The sequence below is a fragment of the Rana temporaria genome, chromosome 5, assembly GCF_905171775.1.
Source record: "Rana temporaria chromosome 5, aRanTem1.1, whole genome shotgun sequence".
Taxonomy (NCBI): domain Eukaryota; kingdom Metazoa; phylum Chordata; class Amphibia; order Anura; family Ranidae; genus Rana; species Rana temporaria.
In genome coordinates this window covers 86,750,519-86,777,864 of record NC_053493.1, presented here as the reverse complement: position 1 = coordinate 86,777,864, position 27,346 = coordinate 86,750,519, and the positions used below count along the sequence as shown (strand labels likewise).

The 27,346-nt window shown below is 40.4% G+C and overlaps 1 protein-coding gene and 1 long non-coding RNA gene across 5 annotated transcripts in view; one reads left to right on the top strand and one right to left on the bottom strand.

Moving 5' to 3' along the window:
• LOC120940141 (ATP-binding cassette sub-family B member 5-like) overlaps window positions 1-27,346 on the top strand; it is a 125,544-nt gene that overhangs the window by 32,743 nt on the left and 65,455 nt on the right. For 2 of the 4 annotated variants that reach the window (XM_040352809.1, XM_040352808.1), the window contains 9 exons: window positions 3,872-3,988; window positions 10,816-10,876; window positions 11,164-11,314; window positions 14,548-14,590; window positions 16,570-16,761; window positions 16,871-17,042; window positions 19,800-19,924; window positions 20,014-20,188; window positions 20,620-20,733. In XM_040352809.1, coding sequence (XP_040208743.1) covers window positions 3,906-3,988; window positions 10,816-10,876; window positions 11,164-11,314; window positions 14,548-14,590; window positions 16,570-16,761; window positions 16,871-17,042; window positions 19,800-19,924; window positions 20,014-20,188; window positions 20,620-20,733 — 1,116 coding nt within the window. In that variant the 5' untranslated portion in view covers window positions 3,872-3,905. The remainder of the gene's footprint in view (window positions 1-3,871; window positions 3,989-10,815; window positions 10,877-11,163; window positions 11,315-14,547; window positions 14,591-16,569; window positions 16,762-16,870; window positions 17,043-19,799; window positions 19,925-20,013; window positions 20,189-20,619; window positions 20,734-27,346) is intronic. The other 2 variants (XM_040352811.1, XM_040352810.1) reach the window with 2 other exon arrangements.
• On the bottom strand, window positions 1,237-8,765 carry LOC120940143. The gene is made up of 2 exons (XR_005749392.1): window positions 8,413-8,765; window positions 1,237-1,587 (listed from the first exon to the last, which is right to left on the bottom strand). It is a non-coding gene; the product is annotated as an uncharacterized LOC120940143 (long non-coding RNA).

Genomic DNA, 27,346 nt, shown 5'->3' with positions numbered 1-27,346 from the left:
GTCTCATATATACCAAGTTTTGTTGTAGGACTCTCTACTGCATGCTCTTCCTTTTATGACTTAATATTCCCTCTGATGACATTGATTGGGACAAAATGCTGATGTTTACATATAAAACCTGCATATCAAGAGCAGGAGCACAACTACAAAATCCTCACCAGATGGTATCAGTGGCCCACTACTTCGCATACTATAGAGCCATCAATCCCGACACCTGTTGAAGATGTTTATAGGCCCTGGGCACCATGACTCATATATTGAGTACCTGTCTTCTCGTAACTCTACTTTGTAATAAAATACTTTGCCTATACTATGATCTAGTGGGAGACAAATACAAACTCCCCCCTTATCACTTTGCTCTACATGCTGCCTGGGTTCTATAAACCAAATAAAAATAAGTTAATCCTGCACTTTCTCACCTCTGCACGTACTGTGATAGCCAGGGCTTGGCGTTCACCAAATGCCCCATAGTTTACTGAGTGGGCTTGTGAAAAGGATTCTATTTGCCACTTAAAAAACTGGCGATTATACGCTTACATGGTCGGTATGCAATCACTTCCGACATTCCCATAAGTTTTGGTAAAGAAATAACAGCTGCGCTATAAATGAACCTGTAAAGCATGGACTACTACGCATTTTTGTGAATATACTAATAAACCAGTGAAGGCAAAAAATTTGAGAAATTAAGAAAGGTGTATAACACCATTCATCAGATACCAAATGGTCAGTGTAGCTTGTATGATAAAGTATGATAAACACTCAAATCGAAATTACTAACTCCAAGACCAGTGGGTCAAGGTTTGAAAGTAAATGAATAATGAATGAAATCAAATAGACATAAAAAAAAACTCAATCCATGCAAAAATTATTAAATAAAAGTGAAAACAGTAAAAAAACACAGTGAAAAACAGTCCTCCGTGTTCACAATAATAATCAATTAGGATAACATTAAGTCACAGAAGTAAAGTCCATAAATCCACAATCCGTAGTGCAAACTTAATCCACAACTTTGGAAAGGAGTGATAATAAGAAGGAGCCTCCACCTGGGTACACACTGTCGCTTACCGGATGAATGTGATCTCTTATGACAGGAGATCAGTAAACGCATGGTCTAGCAACCCAGCCTGGGATCTCTGTATATTCCAGTAAACACCTCAGCTCACATGAATGTGTATCTCGTCCAGCATACCAAATACAGGATATCACCACATAAGGACAGGATAAACTCACATAGTGTAAAATTCTTTAACAGTTTATTAAAGTAATTAAAAAATGCGCACTTACAGTTATAACATCAAAGTATGGCATAAAAAGCAATCGAGCCGGCCGGCTCTTCGATTAGTAGCCCGTATCTTCTGTGTCTAACGTGCAAGGTGGTGACGTCAGAACGTCGTTCCTCCCAACGTTTTGTCATTAGAGGGACGTGGTCACAGGATACAGGTGGTGTTCTGATTCACCGCTGATAAATACACAATGGATGATGCAGCCTTGCTGTGAGTCCCAAGCGGCCGCAGAAATCGCCATCTTGGATGATGGAAAACATAAACAAAAATGCATATATGCATTACCCAGTAAGGAAGGGCAAATCTATATAAAGAGAAAAGAAACCAAAGCTATATTTCTAGAGCTCATGGAAAGTAACATCTAACAGAGATAATAGATGTCATAAACCTATTAAAAATCAGCCACTAAGACTCATCATCAACTCCAATGAGACATTACTGAAAACACCAAGTATGCCAAATAATAAATGTAGGCAAAACTCCATTAACTCGCACCGGGTCAAATAGTGACCCTCAATACGAATCAACCGTAAATGATTATTAAGAAATGCACAAAAGAGATTATGCGTACTCAATATTCCTGTCATTTAAAAATGAATTCTTTAATACAAAATTAGCACACATGGGTGCATAGATGCACACACATGAGCCAATTAGGAAAAAAAAATGTTTTCCTATGAGGGAAAAAATGTATAAAAAGAAACATGAGAAAAAAATATAAAAATGTAAAATATATTTAATAATCACTGCCACTCAGGACTCATATCAAGTCTACATAACCTTAACAGACTCAATAAACTCAACATAAAATAAATGGATGCTCATATATAGAAATGAATGAAATTAAAATAAACAAACACTCAAAAATGTTTATGATAGAAAATTGTCACTAGGAGTTATCAATGAAGCAATTAATGTCCACGTCTATGAGACTTGAGACCGAATAGTGTATAGCATTTAAGCTTATGTACCCATGCCATCTCCAATCTAGAGATGCTCCTAACAAGGCTACTCCCCCTCCAATAAGGGCTCTATTTGTCAATGCCTAAAAAGATGGTATTGGTGGGGTCCCTATTGTGCACTGCAAGGTAATGTTTTGATGCAGAATGTTTTGTGAAACCTCTCCTAATATTATTGATGTGCTCATTTAAGCTTGGTACTTGCAGTGGGCGCTTGGTCCTGCCCACATACTGTAGGCCGCACGGACATTGGAGCATATACACTACTCCAACCATAGAACAGGTGATAAATGGCTCTATGGTGTAGCTCCTGGAGGTACAGCTAGAACCAAAAGTAATAGTTCTTCTAGTCCTACAACCATTTATGGAACAGACTTGACATTTTCTGCACTGGTAATAGCCAGTAAGGCTCTGAAAGAACATAGGTCTTACAGCTGGAAGATTGAAAATATTGAGGGCTATTTTTTCTTTCAAAAAAGGGGCCCCCATAAAAACCACCGGTGGTCTGTCAGGTAGAATGGTTTTTAGAATCCTATCATTTTTTAGGATATGCCAATGCTTGTTGACAATGTGTTTGATGTTAGTATGTTGACAAGAGTAATTGGTGATAAATGGATTGCGAAAAGAATTTATGCCACAATCATCAATTTTATCTTTTAGTAAATTAGCTCTATCAACATTCTTCACATATTCTAGAGTGTTGGAGAGAGACATAAGTTTGCCTTTTATATTTGATTCACTTAGAACCCTAAATGTCATCCTTAGTCGGATGCTCCAGTTTGGTTATGCCAGAGTGCTCAAATCCATATGCCTCCTTACTTTCGACCTATCACGTTTCTCGCGGTTTCTTCTCCCCCTCCCTTTTACTTCCTTTTTTTCTTCCTTCCTTTGTATTCACTTTGTGCTTCTGTTTACTTATTGCTTCCCATCTATTAACTCGGTTGCCACCATTCTACTGTAACTTTTAGTAATAATGGTATGGATATGGGCACTTACTATATACTTATCAATAAGTTATCATTTGTTGTAATATTGATGTCTTTCATATCCTTTCTTCATTTTGGAGAGTATCTATGTGTTCTATGTTTCAATATGTGACCCATTGTCATTTATATTCTCTATTATGATGGTCGCACATAAATATAACGAACTGTAGTTTTTTTTTCTGTTTTATTTTCGCAATGTATTCGACTAAATAAAAGGAGATTAAACATAATTTTATTTAATCTGAATTATGATTGGTTCTCAGATACATACATGGGTATACTTGTTTGATAAATTCTGCCATGGCCGATTGACTGGGCAGAGTTGAAATTGATGGAAAACTAACTTAATTCGATTGAATAGACCGTTATTGGCCTATGATTTTTTTCTCATTTTGATTGCATTAAATAATAATATTGACAGTTGTGTGGCCACAATTACATAGCTCATAGCTCAATCCTCACCTGATGGCTGCAAGTGACACTTAAATTTGAGGCATCCCTTGCAAGGATCAGGCCATGTATAGGCACAGCAATTGTGTTACCGTCTGCGATCACCAACATTTGTAAGCTCACAGGTCAAAATATATGTCATAATATTGCTGTTTTATGATTTCTTTCTTACATGTTGTTCTTCATTCAACAGTTGGTTTTATATTGGGTGACAGAAAAAAAAAGGGATGACTGACATTAGGGAAAATGATTTGTGGCTCAATAAGGCTCAGCCTACAGAAGAAAATGATCCAATGCTGGAGGACCACAAGTATGTATCAGAAATAAAAAAAACACCCTGTAATGTATAAAGCTGTTTTTAAAGTCTTTTAAAGGGGTTGTAAAGACAAAAATATTTTCCTCTTAAATTAAAGTCTGACAGTAGCTGATAAAGTAAAAAGTAATGTTTTGCATTATAACTAGTTTGATACCTGTTGAAATCAAGCTGTTTTATTCACCTCCGTCACTCCTGAATCATTATTCTCACTGACTTCCTGGTTTGCGGTGCACATTCATTCTTGCTACATCACGGACTAATGGGAACTACAGTTCCCATTAGACTTAGGCCTGTGAGGCCTGTTAGGCCTGCGAGGGCCTGTGAGGGCTAAGAGAGCATCTTCACGCAGGGCTGTAGTAATAGGGAGGGGGTGAGCACATTCTGCTTTCCACCATGCAAAACGGCTCAGATGCTGGTGGAAAGCAAGAAGAGTGACAGGAAATGGCATTTTCAAACCTGGATTACTGTATTTTGGAGGTCAAAAGGAAAAACGAGGTAAGTGATATTTAAATGCTCTAGCTTACAGCAATCAATTGATCTAATAAAAAACAAACCTTTAGTGTTCCTTTAAGTTGCCAAATTTTTGCCCTACTTCACTGCAAAGTATCCCCTGCTTTTTCACTAAAAAGGCTGCAGTGTCAAAAGTTATTATCAGAAATAATAAATCAAAGATTGGAAGAAAAGTACAAAAACTTGTCGGGACTCGGGACATATAATTAGGTTTTCCTGATGGAGCTTGTTGTCTGGATTGTGATACAGAAAATAGAATGTGTCCTTAAATATTCTTGTAATGTACATCTATATGTAAATCCACCAAAATCAATAGAGAGTTTAATTTCAACTATTTTAGTTTAACAGAATTTTTCAAGGGGCTCAGGACCACATATGACGCAGTCCTTTAGTGGTTGCTCATTTCTCAGTTTTCTAATACTAAGCCGTGGAAACATAGGCATGCACACAGGGTGTGCCGGATGTGCCCAGGCACACCCTAATCATCCCATGTGCATTAGTATTATCCCTCTGTATAGCAGCAGGAACATGGGAAAGATCTCCCTCTTACCGGCTCTGCCATAAGAGAAGTGTTTATGCTCTTCTCTTTCACTGTGCTGGCAGGGAAATCAATGTTCCAGGGTCATATATATGTAGACACACACACATGCATGTGTGTTTGAGCTTTAGGGTGCACACCCTAATGCAATAGGCTGTGCACACCTATGCGTGGAAATTTTGCTAAAAAAGACAAGCAGAGGGCAAAAGACTAATCACCAATAATGTCTGAGGTCTCCCTAATGCTCATCTTTTCCCATTTACTGACTTGTATTGATTATTTTCTACTCTGTGTCTCTTTCTGGAGGTGACCATATTGGTAGAGGCAGGGCTTTCTTCCTCATGAACTAGTGGCTGATGACCTGATGATTGGTGGGAAAATATTTAAAACTCAGCAGGAGATAGAAAAAGAACAGATCTACAGAATGGATGATGTAGAAGCACAAGGATCCTTGCATTGCATGATTTCAGGTTCAACTTCCTCTTCAGCAAGGAGAACAGTGGGGAGCACACTAGTGACATCATCAAATCTCACACTAAATCTTCTAGAACAAGCAGTCATGAGCAGCCATGCTATAGATCTCACACTGCAGATGTACAGCTATGGTATGAGGCTCATTTTTCAGAAGTAATTTCATACAAAATGTAAGGTTTTCAGGGTACTGCTTAGGCACAATTAACATTTCCAGATGTTCCCTATAAGATAGAAAATCTTTACTTTTTGGGTTCACTTTAAAGTGGATGTAAACCCACTCTCATCCTTTCTAAACTGCTGCGATAGTGCTGATCTATAGGGATATACATGCCTCCTGCATGTATACTTATCTGTCAAAAGTTTCCCCTCTGTCTGGGGAACTGAAGAACTGAAAAACTGCAGATTCTTTGGGTTGATCTGTTGTCTGGAGCTCTGTGGGTGGAGTCGTGATGTCAGTAGACTTCTGCCCTCCTCTACACTCCCCTTGTCAACATGCATTTTTTCCTGTGTATTCCTTACACTAAATTCTGCTATGATCACTAACATCCAGTCAGAATCCAGAAAAGTAACCACAAGACTTTAGAAAAGGGGTGGGGGTGGGAATTAAAAAATAATGCCTGTCTCCAGGCTAGTGCATGAGATATGCAAATAACCTGGCACTCACAGCAAGGGGGCGGAACGGACTAAGGTTTTTCTCTGTAAGTCCGTTTTATTTCACTGAACAATACGAGAAGATTGCTCAGAGCTGGATTAACTCTGTGTGGCAAGACTGGGCACAGATGATAGGAAATCTTATACTGTACATTGTGACATAAACCCATTTTTTGGGTTTACATCCACTTTAACCGCTTGAACAATTCATTGTACAATGACAACCACAAGGTGGCTCTACAATGCCTGGAGGACGTCCAATGACGTCCTTGGCTCCTCCGGCCACTGGGGGGCGCGCGCACCTGTCGCCTCACTGACATGCCGATGTGCGTGCCCAGCGGCCGCAATGTCCACCAGGTACCCGCAGGTAAACACACAGATCCACGTCCTGTCAGGGAGAGGAGACCGATGCTGTGTCCCTTGTACATAGGGACACAGATCGGTCACCTCCCCCATTCAGTCCCCTCCACCCCACAGTTAGAATCACTAGTAGGGAACACATTTAACCCCTTCCTCGCCCCCTAGTGTTAACCCCTTCCCGGCCAGTCACATTTATACAGTAATCAGTACATATTTATAGCACTAATCGCTGTATAAATGTGAATGGTCCCAAAAATGTGTCAAAAGTGTCCGATGTGTCCACCATAATGTCGTAGTCCCAATAAAAATCGCAGATCACCGCCATTACCTATTTTGTAGGTGCTATTACTTTTGCGCAAACCAATCGCTATACGCTTATTGCGATTTTTTTTTACCAAAAATATGTAGAAGAATACGTATCGGCCTAAACTGAGAAAAAAATTGTAGTTTTTTATTAAAATTGGGATATTATTTATTATAGCAAAAAGTAAAAAATATTGTGTTTTTTTCTAAAAATTTACGCTCTTTTTTTGTTTATAGCGCAAAAAATAAAAACCGCAGAGATGATCAAATATCACCAAAAGAAAGCTCTATTTGTGGGAAAAACTGGATGTCAATTTTGTTTGGTAGCCACGTCGCAGGACCGCGCAATTGTCAGTTAGAGCGACGCAGTGCCGAAAGCTGAAATTTCGCCTGGGCAGGAAGGGGGTATATGTGCCCAGTAAGCAAGTGGTTAATGGAAACCTGTAATGGTATAATATGGAAGTTACAATTGCTAAACTCTCCTTTTTGAAAAAGTTAGCCGTCCCATGCTAATGTAATAGCCTCAGTGCTTTCTGACTTGCAACAAGCATGGAGATCAGGAGTTCTGAATTTCCTATCTGCCTGTTTGTTCTAGGTTACTTTTTAATTATATCCTGGATGGCCATGAGCAAGTTTGCAGTTATAATCTGTATAAAGTTCCAGGGCTATAGCTATAAAGAAATTATACAGTTACAGAGAACATGTTAGTTAAATATAAACTCGTAGGCCACGATTAATAAATAAATTACCTTCTCACATAGTTCTAAAATAAGATGCTTGTTCTAAAAAACTAAAGCAAGTGAATAATTGATAGGTAATAGATGATTCTCCAGTCCTGCACTGAAAGAAATTAATTGAACATATTTTTACCTATTTTATGTTTTAAAATACAACCTACAAACCCTGAGCCATTCGATATTTATTGGTCTCTGAATATTTTCATTGCGTAAACTTTGCAGCAGCAACCTCACGTGTGTGCTCTTACCTGTATAGCAATGCCGGCTTTTTCAATGTGCCCAAAGGTCCTATTTATGTCTTTACTTTTGAGAAGTTGGTGTTCACATAGGCACCAAATTAATTTGCCTTTGTGTTAAAACTCCATCCAAAGTTGAAATATCTTACAGTGATAATATGTAGTCTTTTCTGTCATACATATATTTTAAAACATATTAGTCCATCCAATTGTTTCATTCAAAACAGTATTCATGAAACCGCTCCACCCAAAAATTTAAACTCTGCCCTGTGTTACAGGCAATCTCCCTTCATTGAAAATGTACTCTCACCTTTAGTTTTAGGACCCCCTACAAATGAGATCCACAAATCACCTTTTTTGTCTATCGATACAGAACTGACTTCAGGTTAGCTGGAATCATCCAAACAATTTTCACCACTCTCTTGAATTAGTTCCGTTTCATAATTTCAAGTTTTTTATGCTCAGAAACAAGCATTCTCATAGTGTCCTGTTATCACCTACCTATGAGTAAATATAATTTCACTCACATAGCTCCACCATAAATTGTGCTTCCACAAGTATAAACGTGCTCCAAACTCAATTACACAACACTGTGCTAGGTGTACTCACCCCTTGTAGCTGGGATCCAATCTCCAGTGGGTCCTTGAATTTTTGGGCACACCGAAAATACGGCCCACAGATTTCCTTTTTTTTTATTAAAATGCAGAGCTGACTTCATGGAAAGCACTATGAGGTCTGTCTGTTTGCTTAATGATTTGCCTACATCTGTGAATGAGGGAGAGGAGACACTTGGAGGGAGATCAGAGAAATCTGTGCTGAAATGTGTATTAGGACCTGCCAGGAATAGGGTCTCACACTGTAAGGTGAGAGCACGCTCGGCACTCGGCACAGATTGGGGCTATAGAGTCTGGTGTGGAGGCACACGAGGTGGAGAATATTAACAGTATTGGAAGCGCTGTTTATGGTGGAGTTATGTGAGTAAGATGATAGTTATTTGTAAGCAAGTTGTAACAGATAACACTGTGTGAAATTTGTGATTTATTTTTTGAGGGAACAAAACTTGTAATCATGAAAAGGATGACTCAGTGTAACTTGAAGTCAGCTCTGCATTTACAAATATATACAAAAAATATATATCTATTAGACATGGGCATTTGTTTTCATCCGAATGCATTTTCGTCCGAATTTCTGATATTTTCGTTATTGTTTTAACAAACGATAACAAAAGCGCAGAATCCGAAAACCGAAAGATCCGACATAAACAAATGCTTTATTTTCGTTTTAGTTGCGACAACAGTTCGATATAGATAGGAGATTCAACATGACGCTGACAATAACAATCTGTATCTATCGAACCTGTGGTCAAATGTGCCTAACCTTAACTCTATTAGTCCAAGATTATTCTACATAGAGAGAAAAGATTTGACATTTATAGAGAGAAAAGATTTGACATAGAGAGAAAAGATTCGACATTATAGAGAGAAAAGATTCGACATTATAGAGAGAAAAGATTCGACATTATAGAGAGAAAAGATTCTGTGGGGGAAGTAAAATAAAAATAATGATGATGATGATGAATGTTATTGGCTGATTGTAACCAAAGAGGAGGAGCATTAAAATAACATAGAAGTTTGCACTTAGCGAAACGAATGTGAAAGTTGGCTGACTGTTGGGGTAGACAATTCAACATGAACGATGAAGATTTGACAAAGCAGCGAAAAACATACAAACCTTGAATCTGTCATTGAAGGCTTATGGTGTTGAAAGTTCTAAGAAGATTCGACGGAGAAGCTAAACTGTATGACGCTGCAATCGTACATTTCTGGTCAAATGCATGCGCCGGTAGGCTATAGAAAAATTCTAATGTTGGTTGACTAGTAATAATAATTAATAAATATAATTAGTCATACAACATTAGAATTCTACTATAGCTAGCTTGTAGGCGGAACATTCGACCGGATATGTACGATTGCAGCGTCGAACAGTTTAGCTGCTCCGTTGAATCTTCTTTGAACATTCGACAGACACCATAAGCCTTCAATGACAGATTCTACCAATTAATTTGAATTTTCAGACTAATGCAATTTTTAACGAAAAACAAAATAAATAAAAACGAATTTCGGAGTAACTAAATAAATGTATTTTTCCGACGAAAACGAAATTCCGAAACAAAATATTTCATTGTGCACATGTCTAATATCTATATAGGTATAGCTATAGCTCTATATAGATATAGATCTAAAAAAATCTATATTTATATACAGTATATATGTCCTAATGAACGCTTGGCTTTACAAATTTTTTATTGGCTTTCTGCTAACAAATTAAAGATATACACCAGCAATGGTACTATAGACAGTAATTTACAGTACATTCACTTGGTGGTTTAGTGCAAACAAGATACAGCGGTATCAAACACACCCATATACATATAACTTTAATAGCACATGTAAAGTAAAACTGTTTCAAATGTCGGCTGAAAAGTGAAGAAAAAAAATATTTGATAACTGGCTCATATCCTAAAATACCATTCTGAAAACGTTATCTAATGCCCTGTACACACGATCGGTTCATCTGATGAAAACAAACCGATGTATTTTTTCATCAGATATCCGATGAAGCTGACTTTCATCAGTCTTGCCTACACACCTTTGGTTAAAAATCCGATTGTGTCCAAAGCGGTGACGTAAAACACAACGACGTGCTGAGAAAAATGAAGTACAATGCTTCGGGGCATGTGTCGACTTGATTCTGAGCATGCGTGGATTTTTGACCGATCGTTTTTTTAACCATATGAAAGTTTTAAAACAGGTTCTATTTTTTTTCACCGATGGGAAAAAAAACTGATGGGGCCCACACACGATCGGTTCGTCCGATGAAAACGGTCCATCGGTCCGTTTTCATCAGACGAACCGATCGTGTGTACAGGGCATAAGAGTTGCAAACACAAGAACCTACTACTTGCAAAATGTTGTGTGCTTTTATTAAACATAATCGTTATTGCTTCTCTAGGGATCCAGATGTGAAAAACAAAGAAAAAGAAAAAATTAAGACTGTTGGCCCAATTCAAATTGTAAGTTACTCTAATTGATTCATGAAAGACACAGTGGGGGCCTTTTAATAAAGCTGTGCATAGTAACCAATCAGCATCTAGGTTTTATTGACAAAGCTTCATTGAACAAGCTTAAGTTAGAAACTGGTTGGTTACTATGCACAGCTACACAGAATTGTATGTCCTCCAGTTTTAGTAAATCTCCCCCAGTATATTTTCTTCTTTTTTTATATATTGTACACTAGCTAATGTAAATTGCAGCTTTTGATTTATTTTGTTTTTTTCTGTTTCTCTTTGATGGACGTTAGTTTCGATATGCCAGTGGGCTTGATATCTTTTATATGATTATTGGAATTCTTGGAGCCATTGGTAATGGCCTTGCCCAGCCTTTAATGTTCGTTGTGTTTGGAGATTTGATTGACAGCTTCATGTGTTACAATGCATCCCTAACAAACACAAGTAAGACTTGTTCACATAATTATTAATTTATCATTGAGGAGATAATGATGTTTTCAATGTACAGTATTTCAAAAACAAGGATATAACTAATAAAATTGGTATAATATAAATATAATTGTGATGTGTCAAAAATAGTGAAAAAGTCATGATCTCAAGTGGTTATCAACAAGTGATTACCAACATACAATCCTCATAGGAAAGATGTGCTAAATATTTAACAAATGATATACAATGATGTGAATCCAAAATAGTACTAGAGTAGTACAAATATTTTCCGATCTTCAGTTTCAAAGGAAAAAGATAAACCACAATACGCAAAAAAAAATAAAAAATACAGTGATGTGAGTCTTAAAGCGGGTATGATCTTCGGGACTGGGCGTTCCTATTTGATTGACAGCCTTCCGACGGTCGCATACAGCGCGTCACCAGTTGCCGAAAGAAGCCGAACGTCGGTGCGGCTCTATACGGCGCCTGCGCACCGACATTCGGCTACTTTCGGAAACTCGTGACGCGCTGTATGTGACGGTTGGAAGGCTGTCAATCAAATAGGAACGCCCAGTCCCGCAGCCCATACCCGGAAGCGGCGGGAGAACATCTATCTCTAAAACGGTAAGTACGGCATTGATTTGAAAAAAAATACCCGTTTCTGCTCCCCTTAATTAGTCTCAATCTAATGTTAAAAATAGATTTTTTTGGGTGAACCTCCACTTTAAGTATTAAGTGCTAATAATTTCCAATATTCAGTTGAAAGAATTCACATGGATAGTTCCTTATTCCATGAAAAATATCAAATAGCCTTTACTTGTAACAATAAGTATCCTTAAAAAGGAGATCTAAAAACTGATTGTTTGAAACCAGAATACCGGTGCTGCAAAGTAAGTTATGCTTATCTAGTACTCCACCAGACAGTGAAAGTTAGGGTGGACCCCTTACCTGTATACTAGACCTTTAGCTTGGATCTAGGAGTGCTTGTTTCCCAATTCCATGGGTAATCAGATGTAGCAAACGTCCAGGAAAGATCTTGACTCTTCCCCTCCAATCTTTACTCTCCCTCTATTCCAATAGTCTCAGAGTCATCAACTTCCACATACGTTCTAAAGGCAGGGCTCAAGACCATGGGTAGATTTCCATAGTGTAGTAAGTTTTATTAATATAAAAAATTCACTAACATAACAGATGCTTGTGACATAGCAGTCTAAATAAAAGCAGATCCAAAATGTAACAAAGTAACTCGCCGCTGATCCTTGTACTACATCTGTGATGTCACTTGGCTCCTCCCCATGCCATTCTTAGGGAATGAGGGTGGGGATTTGGGTTGCAAACAGTAAAAATTGGGGTCTTTTTTTACTTTGAGATCTGAAAAAAAGCACATCTCCCCCTCTTTAACCCCATAAGCTAAAGGGGAGCTGTTCTGTGGTCCGCAAAAGAGAACAGTGCATTGTGACAACACTGCTTGGGATCAATGCAGCAAAAGCAGAGAACATGGGAATTTAGTAGTTCACTCAATTTCTGCAGGATCACCAGGTCTGTATGCATATTTACAGTGTTTTTAAACCATTATTTGTTTTGCTCATACATACACTTCTCCTACCCCACATCCCCCTTTACATACCCCTCCCATCCCCCTTTACATACCCCCCATTTTTTTTCTTTTGCTCCAACTTAGGCCCCATACACACGAGAGGATTTATCCCCGAATACGTTCCAGCGGAACGTTTCCGCGGATAAATCCTCTCGAGGATTTCAGCGGATTTCTTTGCGATGGAGTGTACTCACCATCGCATTGAAATCCGCTCCGAAATCCTCTGGCGATGACGTGTCGCGCCGTCGCCGCGATTATGACGCGGCGACGTGCGCGACGCTGTCATATAAGGAATTCCACGCATGCGTCGAATCATTACGACGCATGCGGGGGATCCCTTCGGACGGATGGATCCGGTGAGTCTATACAGACCAGCGGATCCATCCGTTGGGATGGATTCCAGCAGATAGATTTGTTTAGCATGTCAGCGAATATTCGATCTGCTGGAATCCATCCCAGGGGAGATATATCCGCGGAAACAGATCCGCTGGAGTGTACACACCATAGGATCTATCCGCTGAAACCCATTCGCTGGGATTTTTCAGCGGATGGATTCTATTGTGTGTATGGGGCCTTACTGGGAGGTGGGATCTGCACATTTCAACATTTCAGATATTCACCCATATGACAGATACAGGGTTGTCCTGCTCAGATCCTCTCAGGCCCTGCCACTGCTCAGTCTTGTGACGCCATGTTGTTTCTGACGTTATTGAGAGGTCTGCTGGCTCTTTCAGGTTCAGCGAGCAGGCCTCCTGATGATGGGTCCTGGCGATCAGCGATTTTTATCATGACTGCAACATTATGGCAGACACATCGGACACTTTTGATGCTATTTTGGAACCATTGTCATTTATACAGCCATCAGTGCTATAAAAATGCACTGATTACTGTGTAAATGACACAGGGAAGTGATTAACCACTAAGGGGCAAGGAATGGGTTAAGTGTGTCCTAGGTAGTGATTCTAACTGTGTGGGGGCTGGACTACATGTGACACGACACTCTTCACTGCTCCCGATAACAGGGAGCAGAAGATCAGTGTCCTGTCACAAGGCAGAACAGGGAGATGCCTTGTTTACACAGGCATCCCCCAGTTCTGCAGCTCCACGTCACGATCACGGGACACCGGCGGACATCGAGTCCGCGGGCCCCGCGGGCACGGTCACAGATCTCGAGGCATGGGCGCGTGCGCACACATGGCGTCAAATTTAAAGGGACGTACATTTATGCCCATTTGCCTGCTCATGCCATTCTGCCAACATAAATGTTTGTGCGGTGGTCGGCATGTGGTTAAACAAAAAAAAGCTGCTGTACAGGTAGCAGAGCAAGAGGCACTTTTGATTTATGGGTAAAGAATAGTCACAAGAGAAACAGCAAGTTCATTGTGTTAAATACACAATAACCTTGTGTGCTGTGTTGATGGCATGAAAAAAAAAAACTGTAACATTATACAGTTGCCTGATAAAAATTATAAAGATATAACAAAGTCTACACTGACAACTGTGGCATTTACCAGAAGGACAGCTGTTTATGTCAAGGTCTGCTTCCCCTGTCCTTGCTCAGTTTGGTTATCTGAAAATAGTTTTTGCTGTATACAATGCAGAATATCTTTTCCACACAGGAAAAACTTTGTATTTTTTATTTATTTTGCAGCTGAATGTGCTAAATTCAAACCGTTAAGTGACCAGATGACACTGTAAGTTGATTAAAAGAAAAAAGTCCATATTGTCAATTTATGTTAAATATGACCAAATATAGATTGCCAGATAATAGAATAAACTGGATTTTCAGTTATGGGTGGACACCAAAGGGCTGAATCATCTAGTGACTTCGTATAGCTCCAGAGGGCTGTAGAAGTCTCAGCTCTTCCCTACAATGTATATAAATATGAAAATAAATGAAAAATTCAATAAGTAGAGTGAGTCTCTCACAATGCCGATTCCGTGGAGAGTGCAGTGATTGTGAGTGCAAACAATTTGCTGTTGTTATTGATATAAACAAGAGAGTGGTGAGACTCACAGACATCTAAAAATGAAATATCACACTTGCACGTAACACCCCTTCAAAGTGATATTTCAAGTATAGATATGATCTAGAGCAACCTTTTTACAACAGAAGAACTCTTAAAATTATTTCCAGGTTTTTGGGAACCTTTGCTAAAACCAATTCACTGGGACAGTGAGAAAAATGCCCCTTACACCAAAAGTCATGTGGAAGAATGCCCCCCATACCTCAGCGGTCTGATTGCCACCCTTACTGACCGCTAAGGTCTTTGGTATTATGCCACTGGCTCTGCCAAGTGCCGTTGGCTCTGTAACTATACAGGCACAATTAGATAGAAGGCTAATTAATCATAACTCAAAGAACCATTAGCAGCCACTGTAGGAACCCTGGTTAATAATGTGTAGTCTAGAGCAGCCCTCAAAATTTCCACTCGCCTACTAGCATTTGGCGAGTGGATTTAAGCTGGGGGGCGAGTGATGACAGGGCTGCATGACCAATCTCCCTCCAATCTGTGCCTACACCTAGAGTCCCGATGAGATTGGCGGCTGAAGAGGAAAGGTGCATGCTCGGGAAAAGTAGTCTGGTGAGCCGTGCACAGGCAGAGCAGTACACAGGTGCTCTACTTACAATTCTCATTAAGCCATGGGACCCAACAGTATGACCTCTCTGAGCCTGCCCCCCTCCCCCGGGCCCCGACCAATGTAGCTGGAGAGCAGAAAGTAATGAGTGAGGTGGAGGATTGCAAAAATTACCACTCCGGTGCAGCGCTCACTGAAAGTTGCCCTGACATGAGAGCGGCAGCCTTCTAGTTTGTGCAGTTTTCTTCTCCTTGTGCTCCATGTAAGTGTCCAGCAGTTTAGCCTGAGCACTGTGAACAGACTGGTCTCAATGTGTGCTGTGCGCTGTCAGTGTGCGCTGTGCTATGGTGTCAATGGCTGTGCAGTTGTGTGGATCTCAGCGCTGGATTGTACTCCCTCCCGCTGTGCTGCAGCTCCTCTCCTCTCTGCCAGCCTGAATAAAAGGGGGAAGTGGGGACATGCAAGCGTGGAGACGCACACACAGGCTCCTGATGATGAGATGAATGAGAGAGAGAGAGGATGGATGGGAGTTGCAGAGGAGACAGCAAGAGAATGGGGAAGAGACACAGTTCTAGTGCCCTGTCCCTCTGGTCTGCCCCCAGTGCCCTGTCCCTCTGGTCTGCCCCCAGTGCCCTGTCCCTCTGGTCTGCCCCCAGTGCCCTGTCCCTCTGGTCTGCCCCAGTGCCCTGTCCCTCTGGTCTGCCCCCAGTGCCCTGTCCCATTTTGTTAAAGTTGTTGTTGGTAATATTTAATTTTGTAACTTGATTCTGCATAAAACATTGTCATTCCATGAGATAATCTACGAGGGCGTGTTTACGGGTGCAATTAGGCGCAGGGCAGTGTATGAATTAGGTGGGGCAACTGGTGGCGAGTAACTCTTGAGGCCTTGCTAGTAGCTCAGGACTTGAAATTTTGAGCCCTGGTCTAGAGAGACCAGTCATCCACTAGTTTTTTCTTGTGGACCCCAGAAGTTATGTATTCCTCCGGTGGATCTGTTTCTGATAATCTTTAAATTGTGTGTTTATTTAAGAAATATAAGCAAGAATATTTTGCATTGGTATATTCACAGGTAATTTATTTACTTTGTTTTTAGGTTTTCCTTCTACTATGTGGGATTAGGAGCAGGAGTTATAATTTGTGCATACTTTCAGGTCTCCTTTTGGGTTCTAGCTGCTGCAAGACAGACCAGAAGAATGAGACAAAAGTTTTTTCATTCTGTGCTATCAAAAGAAATTGGCTGGTTTGATGTCACTCAATCTGGTGAACTTAACACTCGTCTTACAGAGTAGGAATTTTATTTTTAAATTCATCTTGACTAAAACCTTGACTAAAAACTTTTGAAATCATTTGTGTAAAAATATAATTTTCTTGAATAGTGTTTTTGGTTTTGGCAGAGACATTAACAAAATCAATGATGGAATTGGTGACAAGGTCGGACACCTTCTTCAGAATGTTTCAACCTTTGTATTTGGTTTACTAATTGGATTAATTTATGGATGGAAACTTGCTCTAGTTCTTATAGCAGCCGGTCCTGTTTTGACAATTTCAACAGCCATATCTTCGAAGGTAATGAATAAATTGTGGCATTAAACACTGTGGAGCTTAGAAAGAAAAAGGGAAGTGTTGTTGTTTACAGCAACCAATATGGGAGGAGAATAAACATGTTTTTAAAACCACATAAATGTGCTTGTGTGTAAGATATGTGTTTTTATATGCAATTCAATAGGAGGGGTAACTGTCAGCGCAGCTACAAAGTGCATGTAAAAGTAGGGGTACGGTGATTAGTCCATTAAAAATAATAGTAACAAGTAGTTCAACAGTTAAAAGTACAGGTGATGTGGCTGTTCAATGGCAGCTGCTATCCTCAGAGAGCTGACTCTGTGGTAAACAAAAAAGGGGTAGAGAAAAAGACAAGGGCCGAATCAGCCCTTGTTCTTCCTGTCTGACCCTCCTCCCTGAAGTGTTCACAGGAAGCAATCCCATGACGTCACGTGTGCTCCACGCTGGACCAGGCCTCATCCTGATGGCCACAGGACAATCCTAAAGACTACACACATTCTGCTATCTTCACTTCCAAGTAGCCCATGGATCCGGGACGAGGACTACAGGATGTTATAGATGAGCCTTCTTTCATTGCCTTCTTTTAAGTGTGTTTTGTGTCATTGAAAGAACCTCTTTAATACTGCACTTAGGTGGCGCTTCCTTTCTCTACCCCTTTTTTGTTTATGCAATTCTGTGGAGGCAAAAAAAAAATTAGAAGGTCTTAAAAAGACTCTGTTTTCTTACCCATCTATTTTCTTACCATATACCTATACTTAATCGTCCAGGGCTCCCTTGGCAGTGCTTTCCCCTGCCACAGCCACAGCCACAAACAAAATACTTGGTGTTGGCTGGTGTTGGAGCTTAGAAGGAGTGACCTCTGGGATTCTGAGGAAGTACATATATAAATATTTGGCGAAGGTGGTAATCTGTTTTCATAATGGCAGCCTCAAAGGGGCCAGCGACAGTTTGGTTTACTTTAACACTTTTCAAGGTTTTGTTTTTTACACTGTCATGAGAAAAGTATGGTGGCTGCCCTTGCTGGCTTCCTGTACTTGCCAGGGACAAAACACCCATAACATACATGCTGTAAATAAGTGCCAGAATTAGTTTTCTTCACACTTGTTCAGGGTCCTCCACTAAGTCATAATCCCCTTTAACCACTTCAAAACCGCACGCCGTCATATGACGTCCAAAAAGGGGATCTTTTATCCGGCTGGACGTCATATGACATCCTGTCATTTGTGCGGGGATATCTGAATGATGCCTGCACCTAGAGGCATCATTCAGATATAATTTTCTTCCGGTGGCGATCCTGCACACCGTAAGAACGATCATAGCGGTGGTTTCCACCGCTTGATCGTTCTTATAGGCGGCGGGAGGGGACATCCCCCCTCCCGTCGCCATCCGGTGCTTCTCCAGGCTCTCCCGTGCCATCAGGGGCCCGGAGAAATGATCGCCGTCTGCCGGATGTGAAGCATAGAGATGACTGGTGACCAGATGGTCACTAGTCATCTCTATGACCGTCGGGGGCCTGGGCGCGATGTGATGACGTCACACCCGGGTACTCGTAAGTAAACAAACCGCAATTACGGCTAGTAAGAACGAGATCTGTGAATTTTTTTTCACAATCTCATTCTTTCCAGCCTGGAGGAGAGATGTGGGGTCTTATTGACCCCACATCTCTCCTTAAAGAGGACCTGTCACACACTATTCCTATTTCAAGGGATGTTTACATTCCTTGTAATAGGAATAAAAGCGATCGGGAAAAAAAATGTAAAAAAAGTGTAAAAAATAAATAAATGAGTAAAATAAAAAATAAATAAATAAATTAAAACACCCCTGTCCCCGGTAGCTCGCGCTCAGAAGCGAACACACACGTAAGTCCCGCCCACGTATGTAAACGTAGTTCAAACCACACATGTGAGGTGTCGCCGCGTGCGTTAGAGCATGTGCAACAATTCTAGCACTAGAGCTCCTCTGTAACTCTAAACTGGTAACCTGTAAAAATGTTAAAGCGTCGCCTATGGAGATTTTTAAGTAACAAAGTTTGGCGCCATTCCATGAGTGTGCGCAATTTTAAAGTGTGACATGTTTGGTATATATTTACTTGGCGTAACATAATTTTTCATATTTTACAAAAAAATTGGGCTAACTTTACTGTTTTGTTATTTTTTAATTCATGAAACCATTTTTGTTACAAAAAAAAGGCCTTTGAAAAATGATTGCGCAAATACCGTGCAAGATAAAAAAGTTGCAATGACGCCATTTTATTCCCTATGGTGTCTGCTAAAAAATATATATATAATGTTTGGGTGTTCTGAGTAATTTTGTAGCAAAAGAATGATGATTTGTACATGTAGGAGAGAAGTGCCAGAATAGGCCCGGTATGGAGGTGGGTTTTAAAACCCTGTATTGAAGTGGTTAAAGCCGACCATAGATTGTTTTGATTCTCAGCCAGTTCACCAAGGACAGGCTGAATGTACCCAAGTCAATCCATTGATCAATTTAGGTACAACCAGCATGTCGGATTTTTGGCATGAGGTTATTGCCAGCAGCTATAGCCGCTAAAAATAATCACTGTGTTCTACTAGCAGGGACGGGTCCCTGTATCCTCTCCCCCCACTGTGAGAACACAATAGCTCCACAGGAGGTATTCCCACATTGACACTGACTGTTGATAGGGGAATTGAGAGATTTTCTTTCCTTTGGTTGCAAAAAAAGAAAATCACACCATCTATGGTAACACTCAGCTACCTACTAACTTCTGATGAAATTCTTTAGATGCTGGTAGCACTGACAAGCAAGGAGCTTACGGCATATGCAAAGGCTGGAGCTGTGGCGGAAGAGGTCCTTTCCTCCATACGGACAGTGGTGGCATTTGGAGGACAGGAGAAAGAATTAAAAAGGTTTTTGTCACCTTCATTCATATATAAATACAAGTAGTAGATGCTTGTGTGCATGCTAAAAATATTACTTATTTCTTTTCAATATTCAGATACACAAATAACTTGGGAGAAGCTAAAAAAATTGGTATAAAAAAGGCTATCACTTCCCAATTGGCTGTTGGATTTATGTTCTTTATCATCTATGCTACCCATGCACTTGGGTTTTGGTATGGAGCAACGTTGGTGTTGAGTGAAAATGACTATACAATTGGTAGAGTTATGTCGGTAAGTTCTACATTTCGACTTTAGAGAATTTATAATTGTTTAGTTCTTTATTTATAACCTTTATATGGTTTTATATTTGTTTTTTCTCTCATGAAATGTATTACACATGAATATTAAACACAGTGTGCACAGAAATTTAAAGAGCACTTTGGGTTTTCTGAAAAGGGAGCACAGCAGAAGCTGCTTTTTTTAAGTCTGTCTTTATGATTGAAACCTTGTACCAAATGTATCTACAGAAAGCAGAAGGAGGGAAGGGAAGAGGCAGGGGGGAATGAGTCACTCTTCAAAGTCAGCTCTAGCTATTGAGCCCTGTAGACATTTCGTGTGTGAAAGCAGATACAGATAGCTTAGAAAATCTATAAAATAGAAGCAAGATTGTAAATGTGTAAATAATTATTTTATTTATATTTAGTTGCCTATTTAATCTACAGGTCTTCTTCTGTGTGATCTTCAGCAGCTATTGTCTTGGTCAGGCGGCTTCTCATTTTGAAGCTTTTTCTGTGGCAAGAGGTGCTGCTTATAAGATCTTCAACATCATTGACCAGGTAGGAAACCAAGCATTATACACGAAAAATACAATTTTATGAAAAAATCCAGACTAGTCCTGTCAAGGCAGACCCCCTAGCAAGTAAAAGATTAGTCTGCTTCCGAACACCTGCTTCCTTTTAAAATCACTTAATGAAAGAGTTACACTAAACAAATTATGTAGCCACAAGTACACTAAAACTGATCAGCCATAACATGAGCACCCACCTTTTGCCACCAAAACAGCCCTGACCCAATGAGGCATGGACTTCACTAGACCTCTGAAGGTATACTGAGGTATCTGGCACCAAGCCATCAATTAGCAGATTGTTTAAGGTTGTGAGGTTGGGCCTCCATGAATCAGATTTGTTTTTCAGCACATCCCACATACGTTCGATTTAATTGAGATCTGGGTAATTTGGAGGACAGGTCAACCCCTGTTGTGTTCCTCACACCTTCTTCAACCATTATTGCTGTGTGGCAGGGCACTTTATCCTGCTGAAAGAGGCCTCTGCCATCAGGGAATAACATTTTCATGACGGGTGTACTTGGTTAACAAAAATGTTTAGGTAGGTGGTGGGTGTCAAAGCAATAGCCACATGAATGGCAGAACCCAAGGTTACCAGCCGGAACATTGCCCAAAGCATAACACTGCCTCCGCCACCTTGCCTTCTTCCCATGATGCATTCTGTTGCCATCTTATCTCCAGGTAAGTGATGCACACAAACCTGGCCATCCACATGGTGTCAAAGAAAATGTGATTCATCAGACCAGGTAACCTTCTTCCATTGCTCTTAGATTCAGTTTTGATGCTATGTGCCCATTATAGTTGCTTTTGGCTGTGGACACGGGTCAGAATGAGCACCCTGACCAGTCTGCAGCTACGCAGTCCCATACAAAACAAACTGCAGTGTTCTGACACCTTTTTATCAGAACCAGCATTAAAGCGGAGTTCCGGCCAAAATTTCATTTTTTAAATATAAATACCCCTGTAATACACAAGCTTAATGTATTCTAGTAAAGTTAGTCTGTAAACTAAGGTCTGTTTTGTTAGGTTGTTACAGCATTTAGACACTTTATAAAATAGAAATTGACTGGGGCCATCTTAAGTGTGGGCATCATGAAGCCAGACTGTATGACTTCCTGGATTTCAGCCTTGCAGATCTCGCACATGCTCAGTGCTGCACAGGCAGTGTAATAGGTTTCAGATCAGGTTTCAGCACCTGTACTGTCCAAGTCACATGATTCTTCGAGACTGGGGAGTGCACAGACTCCTGGAAAGTTAGAACCCACTACATTCCCAGGAGTCTGTGCGGTGTAAGTTAGTAAGCTTAAGCACCTAGGTGCAGGAAGAGGGAAAATTAATTATTCTGCCTAGCAACAACACTTTGAAGGCATCTAAAAAACATTTTTTTTCCTTAAAGGACTAATGAATTTTTTTTAAAACTACTGATGTAATGTTATATTTATGGGTGGAACTCCACTTTAACTAGCTTTTCCAGCAATTTGAGCTGAAGAAGCTAGTTTTCCTCCCTTGAACAACTTTTGGTAGATCCTGGCCCCTGCTGACAAGGAACATCCCACAAGAGCTGCAGTTTTGGAGTTGCTCTGACACAACCATCTAGCCATTACAATTTAGATTTCATTCAAATCCTTACATCCTTACTCCATTTTTTTTACCCTGAAAGAAAAACACATATAGCCGGATTTAGGTAGAGCGGCGTATGTTTAAGCAGGCGTAGCACAGCTCATATGCGCTACGCCGACATAAAATAGAGAGGCAAGGCCAGTATTCACAAAGCATTTGCTCGCTAAGTTACGGCGGCGTAGCGTAAATGGACCGGCGTAAGCCCGCCTAATTCAAAGTAGGCAGGTAGTGGGCGTGTTGTATTGAAATGAATTGTGACCCCATGTAAATGAAGTGCCGAACGAACGGCGCATGCGCGCGCATGCTCAGAATCATGTCGAATTTACGCCCTAAGATACGACGGCTCAATGGCAACGACGTGAACGTAACCTACGCCCAGCCCCATTCACGTACGACTTACGTAAATGACGTAAAATCCGACGGCAGTTCTGACGTCCATACCCTAATAGCCGGATTCAGGTAGAGCGGCGTATATTTAAGGGGGCGTAGCGCAGCTCATATGCGCTATGCCAACGTAAAATAGAGAGGCGTAGGAGACTTACGTCGGTCGTAGGATGCCAAAATTCAGGTGTAGCTTAGTACAAGAATACGGCACATAGATACGACGGCGCATCCATGGACTTACGCAGAGTATCATTAGATAAGTCTTTCTGAATCCGGCTATAAATGACTTAGACCAGCTTTTTGGTGGTTTATCTTTACGCCAGACGTACGCCTTACGCAAAGGGCGTAGATTACAGCGACGGGCGGCAGTACGTTCATGAATCCGCGTATCTCGCTCATTTACATATTTGACGCGTAAATCAATGGAAGCGCCCCTAGCGGCCAGCGTAAATATGCACTCAAGATACGACAGCGTAGGAGACTTACGTCGGTTGTAGGATGCCAAAATTCAGGCGTATCTTAGTACAAGAATACGGCGCATAGATGCAACAGCGCATCCATGGACTTACGCGGCGTATCATTAGATACGCCGGCGTAAGTCTTTCTGAATCCGGCTAATTATGTGCTGGATTTGCTCCAGCTAACCAATGAGGAAACAAAAAAGAAAATATTTGGACAGCCGCACTCCTGGAAAAGATTCCTGAATTGTCCTTTGATGGTAAAATGGAATACACTACAATCCACAGCAAAAAGGTGAAAACGGGATACACAGTTGACGTTTCGCACTGATACTCAGTGCTTACTCATAGCTTATGAGGAAACCAGAAAATACAGACAATGTTAATAATGACACCATGTTCCATCCCAATGGGGGAGAGGGACCTCGTTAAAATGACCTAGGGTCATACGTTTACAAAACTATACATGTAAAAGAAGAGGGAGTACACTTACCTTTCCAGCATACAGTATAAAAAACAGGTATTCTACCTGCACCGGAAAGGTAATTCTTATACCATTTGTATGTTTTTTGATACAAACAATCTTGTGGTGTCAGGGTCATTATATGCACTACGGCCCCTTCTATTTGTATACACAGCGATAACTGATTACCTGACTTACTGCTCTGACAATGAACTCTGTGCCATGTACCAGCAGATGTGTTGTTTGTTGTCACAGACTTACTGGTGATGCCAAGTATCACAAAATTCAGGCACAACTGCGCCAGTGTCAGTTAACACATCAACAGGAGACAAAGGAACAAACTTTTTCTAATAAAAAGTTGTTATTCTTCAGTGCTAATTAAGTTCAGTAACCAAACAGAATGCACTCTTTTGAAGTCTGTTGTTATAAGTAGCTACACTTTAAAATTGGCATTTAAAAATATTTTTTATTATCTAATGCTGAACCTTTCACATTGGCTTTAGTTTGTAAAAGCTAGTTACATAGTTACATAGTAGTCAAGGTTGAAAAAAGACACAAGTCCATTAAGTCCAACCTAGTTTGAACAGTGTAATACAGTATAGAGTGAGTATTTTTTCTGATCTTTCATAAAGCCCCCACACAGCTCAAGTATAGGAATGCTGAATACGGATCAGTTGTTATGTGTAAAAATGTAGTGCTGGTGATTGAAGAGAGACAATGATATCTCGCTAAAATATGAAAATATGAAAATATAACCACTATACTGTAAACAGTGATAATATAAACAAAAGTACCAAGAATATGTGAAATAAATGTGCTAATAAGTCCACATGTGAAAAGGAAACAAAAAAAAAATCATCATCAATGGAACTTGTGGATCAACGAGGAAAGGATTACAATTGCAGCCACGTAGATCATCCTGGGAAACAATATTCCTTCTGACTAAATAAATAGTTGAATTGCGCTTACCAGAACCAATGGATCTACCTGTCAGCAACAGCAGATGATGTAGGCATGGGAAATATCTAAGGCCCTGTACACACGATCAGTCTAAACCAATGAGAACGGACTGAAGTTCAGTTTCATCGGTCCAAACCGACCGTGTGTGGGCCCCATCAGTCAGTTATCCTTCGGTCCAAAAATTTAGAACATGTTTAGTACGTAAAGGCATCGATTCAAAACCCAGGTATGCTCAGAATCAAGCCAACGCATGCTTGGAAGCTTTGAACTTTGTTTTTTTCAGCATGTAGTTGTGTTTTACGTCACCACGTTGGACTCGATCATTTTTTTAACTGATGGTGTGTCGGCACATCAGACCATCAGTCTGCTTCTTCGGTGAACCGATGAAACTGAACTTCAGTCCGTTCTCATCGGTTTAGACTGATCGTGTGTACAGGGCCTAAGTGAATCAGCTTAATTTGGTTGGAGACCCTGTGCAGTTAAAACTACAAACTTGATAGTTGCAACACAATAATCCTCAACGGAAGATCCTGGATGGATGGTGTCCTGGATCGATGGAACAAACCAGAGCTCCCAGGGTAACCACTCTGTTCCAAATGACTACTTGAGGTGGTTGAAGATGAGAAAAGCCCCTAAAAGGGATTTGGAGGACACAATGGAACTGCTCCAAAAAACGTACTCAAAAAACATGCAGGGAGAAAGAAAAAGACAGTGCTCCGATTGTGCAGGTCAAAAACATACAAAAGGTTTTATTGTAATAAAACCAACAAAAAAAACATTAAAAGTGATCACTAATTGCAATAAAAAGAGGCAATATGGGGAGTAGCGTACCAAGGCCTACACGTTTCGTCCGACAGAACTTCTACTGGGGCATTCTACTGGGGCATTCTGGGGCATTCAGTTGAGCTGATTCACTTTGAGATTTCCCATGCCTACATGATCTGCTGTCGCTGAAAAAAACAAAGTTCAATGCTTCCAAGCATGCGTTGGCTTGATTCTGAGCATACCTGGGTTTTGAATCGATGCCTTTACGTACTAAACATGTTCTAAATTTTTGGACCGAAGGATAACTGACTGATGGGGCCCACACACGGTCGGTTTGGACCGATGAAACTGAACTTCAGTCCGTTCTCATTGGTTTAGACTGATCGTGTGTACAGGGCCTTAGATATTTCCCATGCCTACATCATCTGCTGTCGCTGACAGGTAGATTCATTGGTTCTGGTAAGCGCAATTGAACTATTTATTTAGTCAGAAGGAATATTGTTTGCCAGTAGTGTTGCTCACGAATATTCGCATTGCGAATATTCGACTCGAATATAGCATATTCGAGAAATCGCGCTATATTTCGAATTTCGCGGTGAATATTCGCAATTCCGAATATTCGATTTTTTACAATTTTTTTTTTAAAACAGATCACATCCTAGATATCTCCATCGACGTCTAAAAGCATTGCTGGTATGATTAGAGACCCTGGGCCGAGTAGCTGAAGCGTTCATTGAATTTTCCCGAAAAATCGCAATGCGATTATTCGGCAAACGCAATATCGCGCGATTATTTTCTTCGCCCCTATCTTCCGCATCAGAGCGATTTTTACAGTTTCATTTTTAAAACAGATCACATCCTAGTGATCTCCATAGACGTCTAAAAGCATTGCTGGTATGATTAGAGACCTTGGGCCGAGTAGCTGAAGCGATCATTTTATATTGCCGAATATTCGCAATGCGAATATTCGGCAATAGGAATATTGCGCGATTATTTTCTCCGCCCTTTTCCATCAGAGCCAATCAGAGTTCTCCTTCCACACTCGTCAGAGGTTAGCAACCAATAGGAACCTGCCTGCACGGACATTATATAAGCTCACTCCCAGCACCATTTCATTGCAGATTCAGAAGCTGGCTAGAGAGTGTGGAGGCTGTTTCTGTGTTCCTGTGTCTGTTCCTGATTGATTTATATGATCACCAGCATAGTGCTGCATTGCTATTTAGTGATTCCAGTGCATCTTTTCCAGTATATCAACTGCTTTTTTCAAAGCAATAGACCCAAGAGCTTTTTTCAAAGCTACGTTTTGTGCTGTTTTGTGCTGTTTTGTTCATCTTGTGTTACTGTTTGATCTTGCATCTTTGCTGTTCAGTGATATTTGCTAGTGATTTCAGTGCACATTTTGCTGAGCTTTCTAAAAGAGCTTTTTTCAAAGCTAAGTTTTGTTCATCTTGTGTTACTGTTTGATCTTGCAGCTTCGCTGTTCAGTGATATTTGCTAGTCATTTCAGTGCACATTTTGCTTAGTTTTTCCTAAAGAGCTTTTCTAAAAGCTAAGTTTTGTGTTCAGTTTAGTTAAATTTTGTGTAGTAAGTGTACACACTGTTAGTGTACATTTATTTCATCTAGCTTAGCTTAGTGTGTGTTTAGTGTCTGTGTTTTGTGTTTAAAAAAAAAAAAAAAAAAGTTAGTGTTTGTTTAGTGCTTTTTTTTTTTTCTTTAATTTTGTAGTCCTTGTCTTTGGTGTACTACTTTTCTTATAGTTTAGTAGCTGTCTGTGTACGTCTTTGTCTGCGTGCCTGTCTTGTAAAAAAAACACAAAAACACATTTTCCTCACATTTCCCCCCCCCCAATAAAGTTGACCCCCCCCCCCCCACACACATATCAGCAATTATGAGCGGCATCCGTGGCCGTGGCAGCAGGGGTAGGGGAGTTACTCCCAGTGCTGGGTCGCTGCC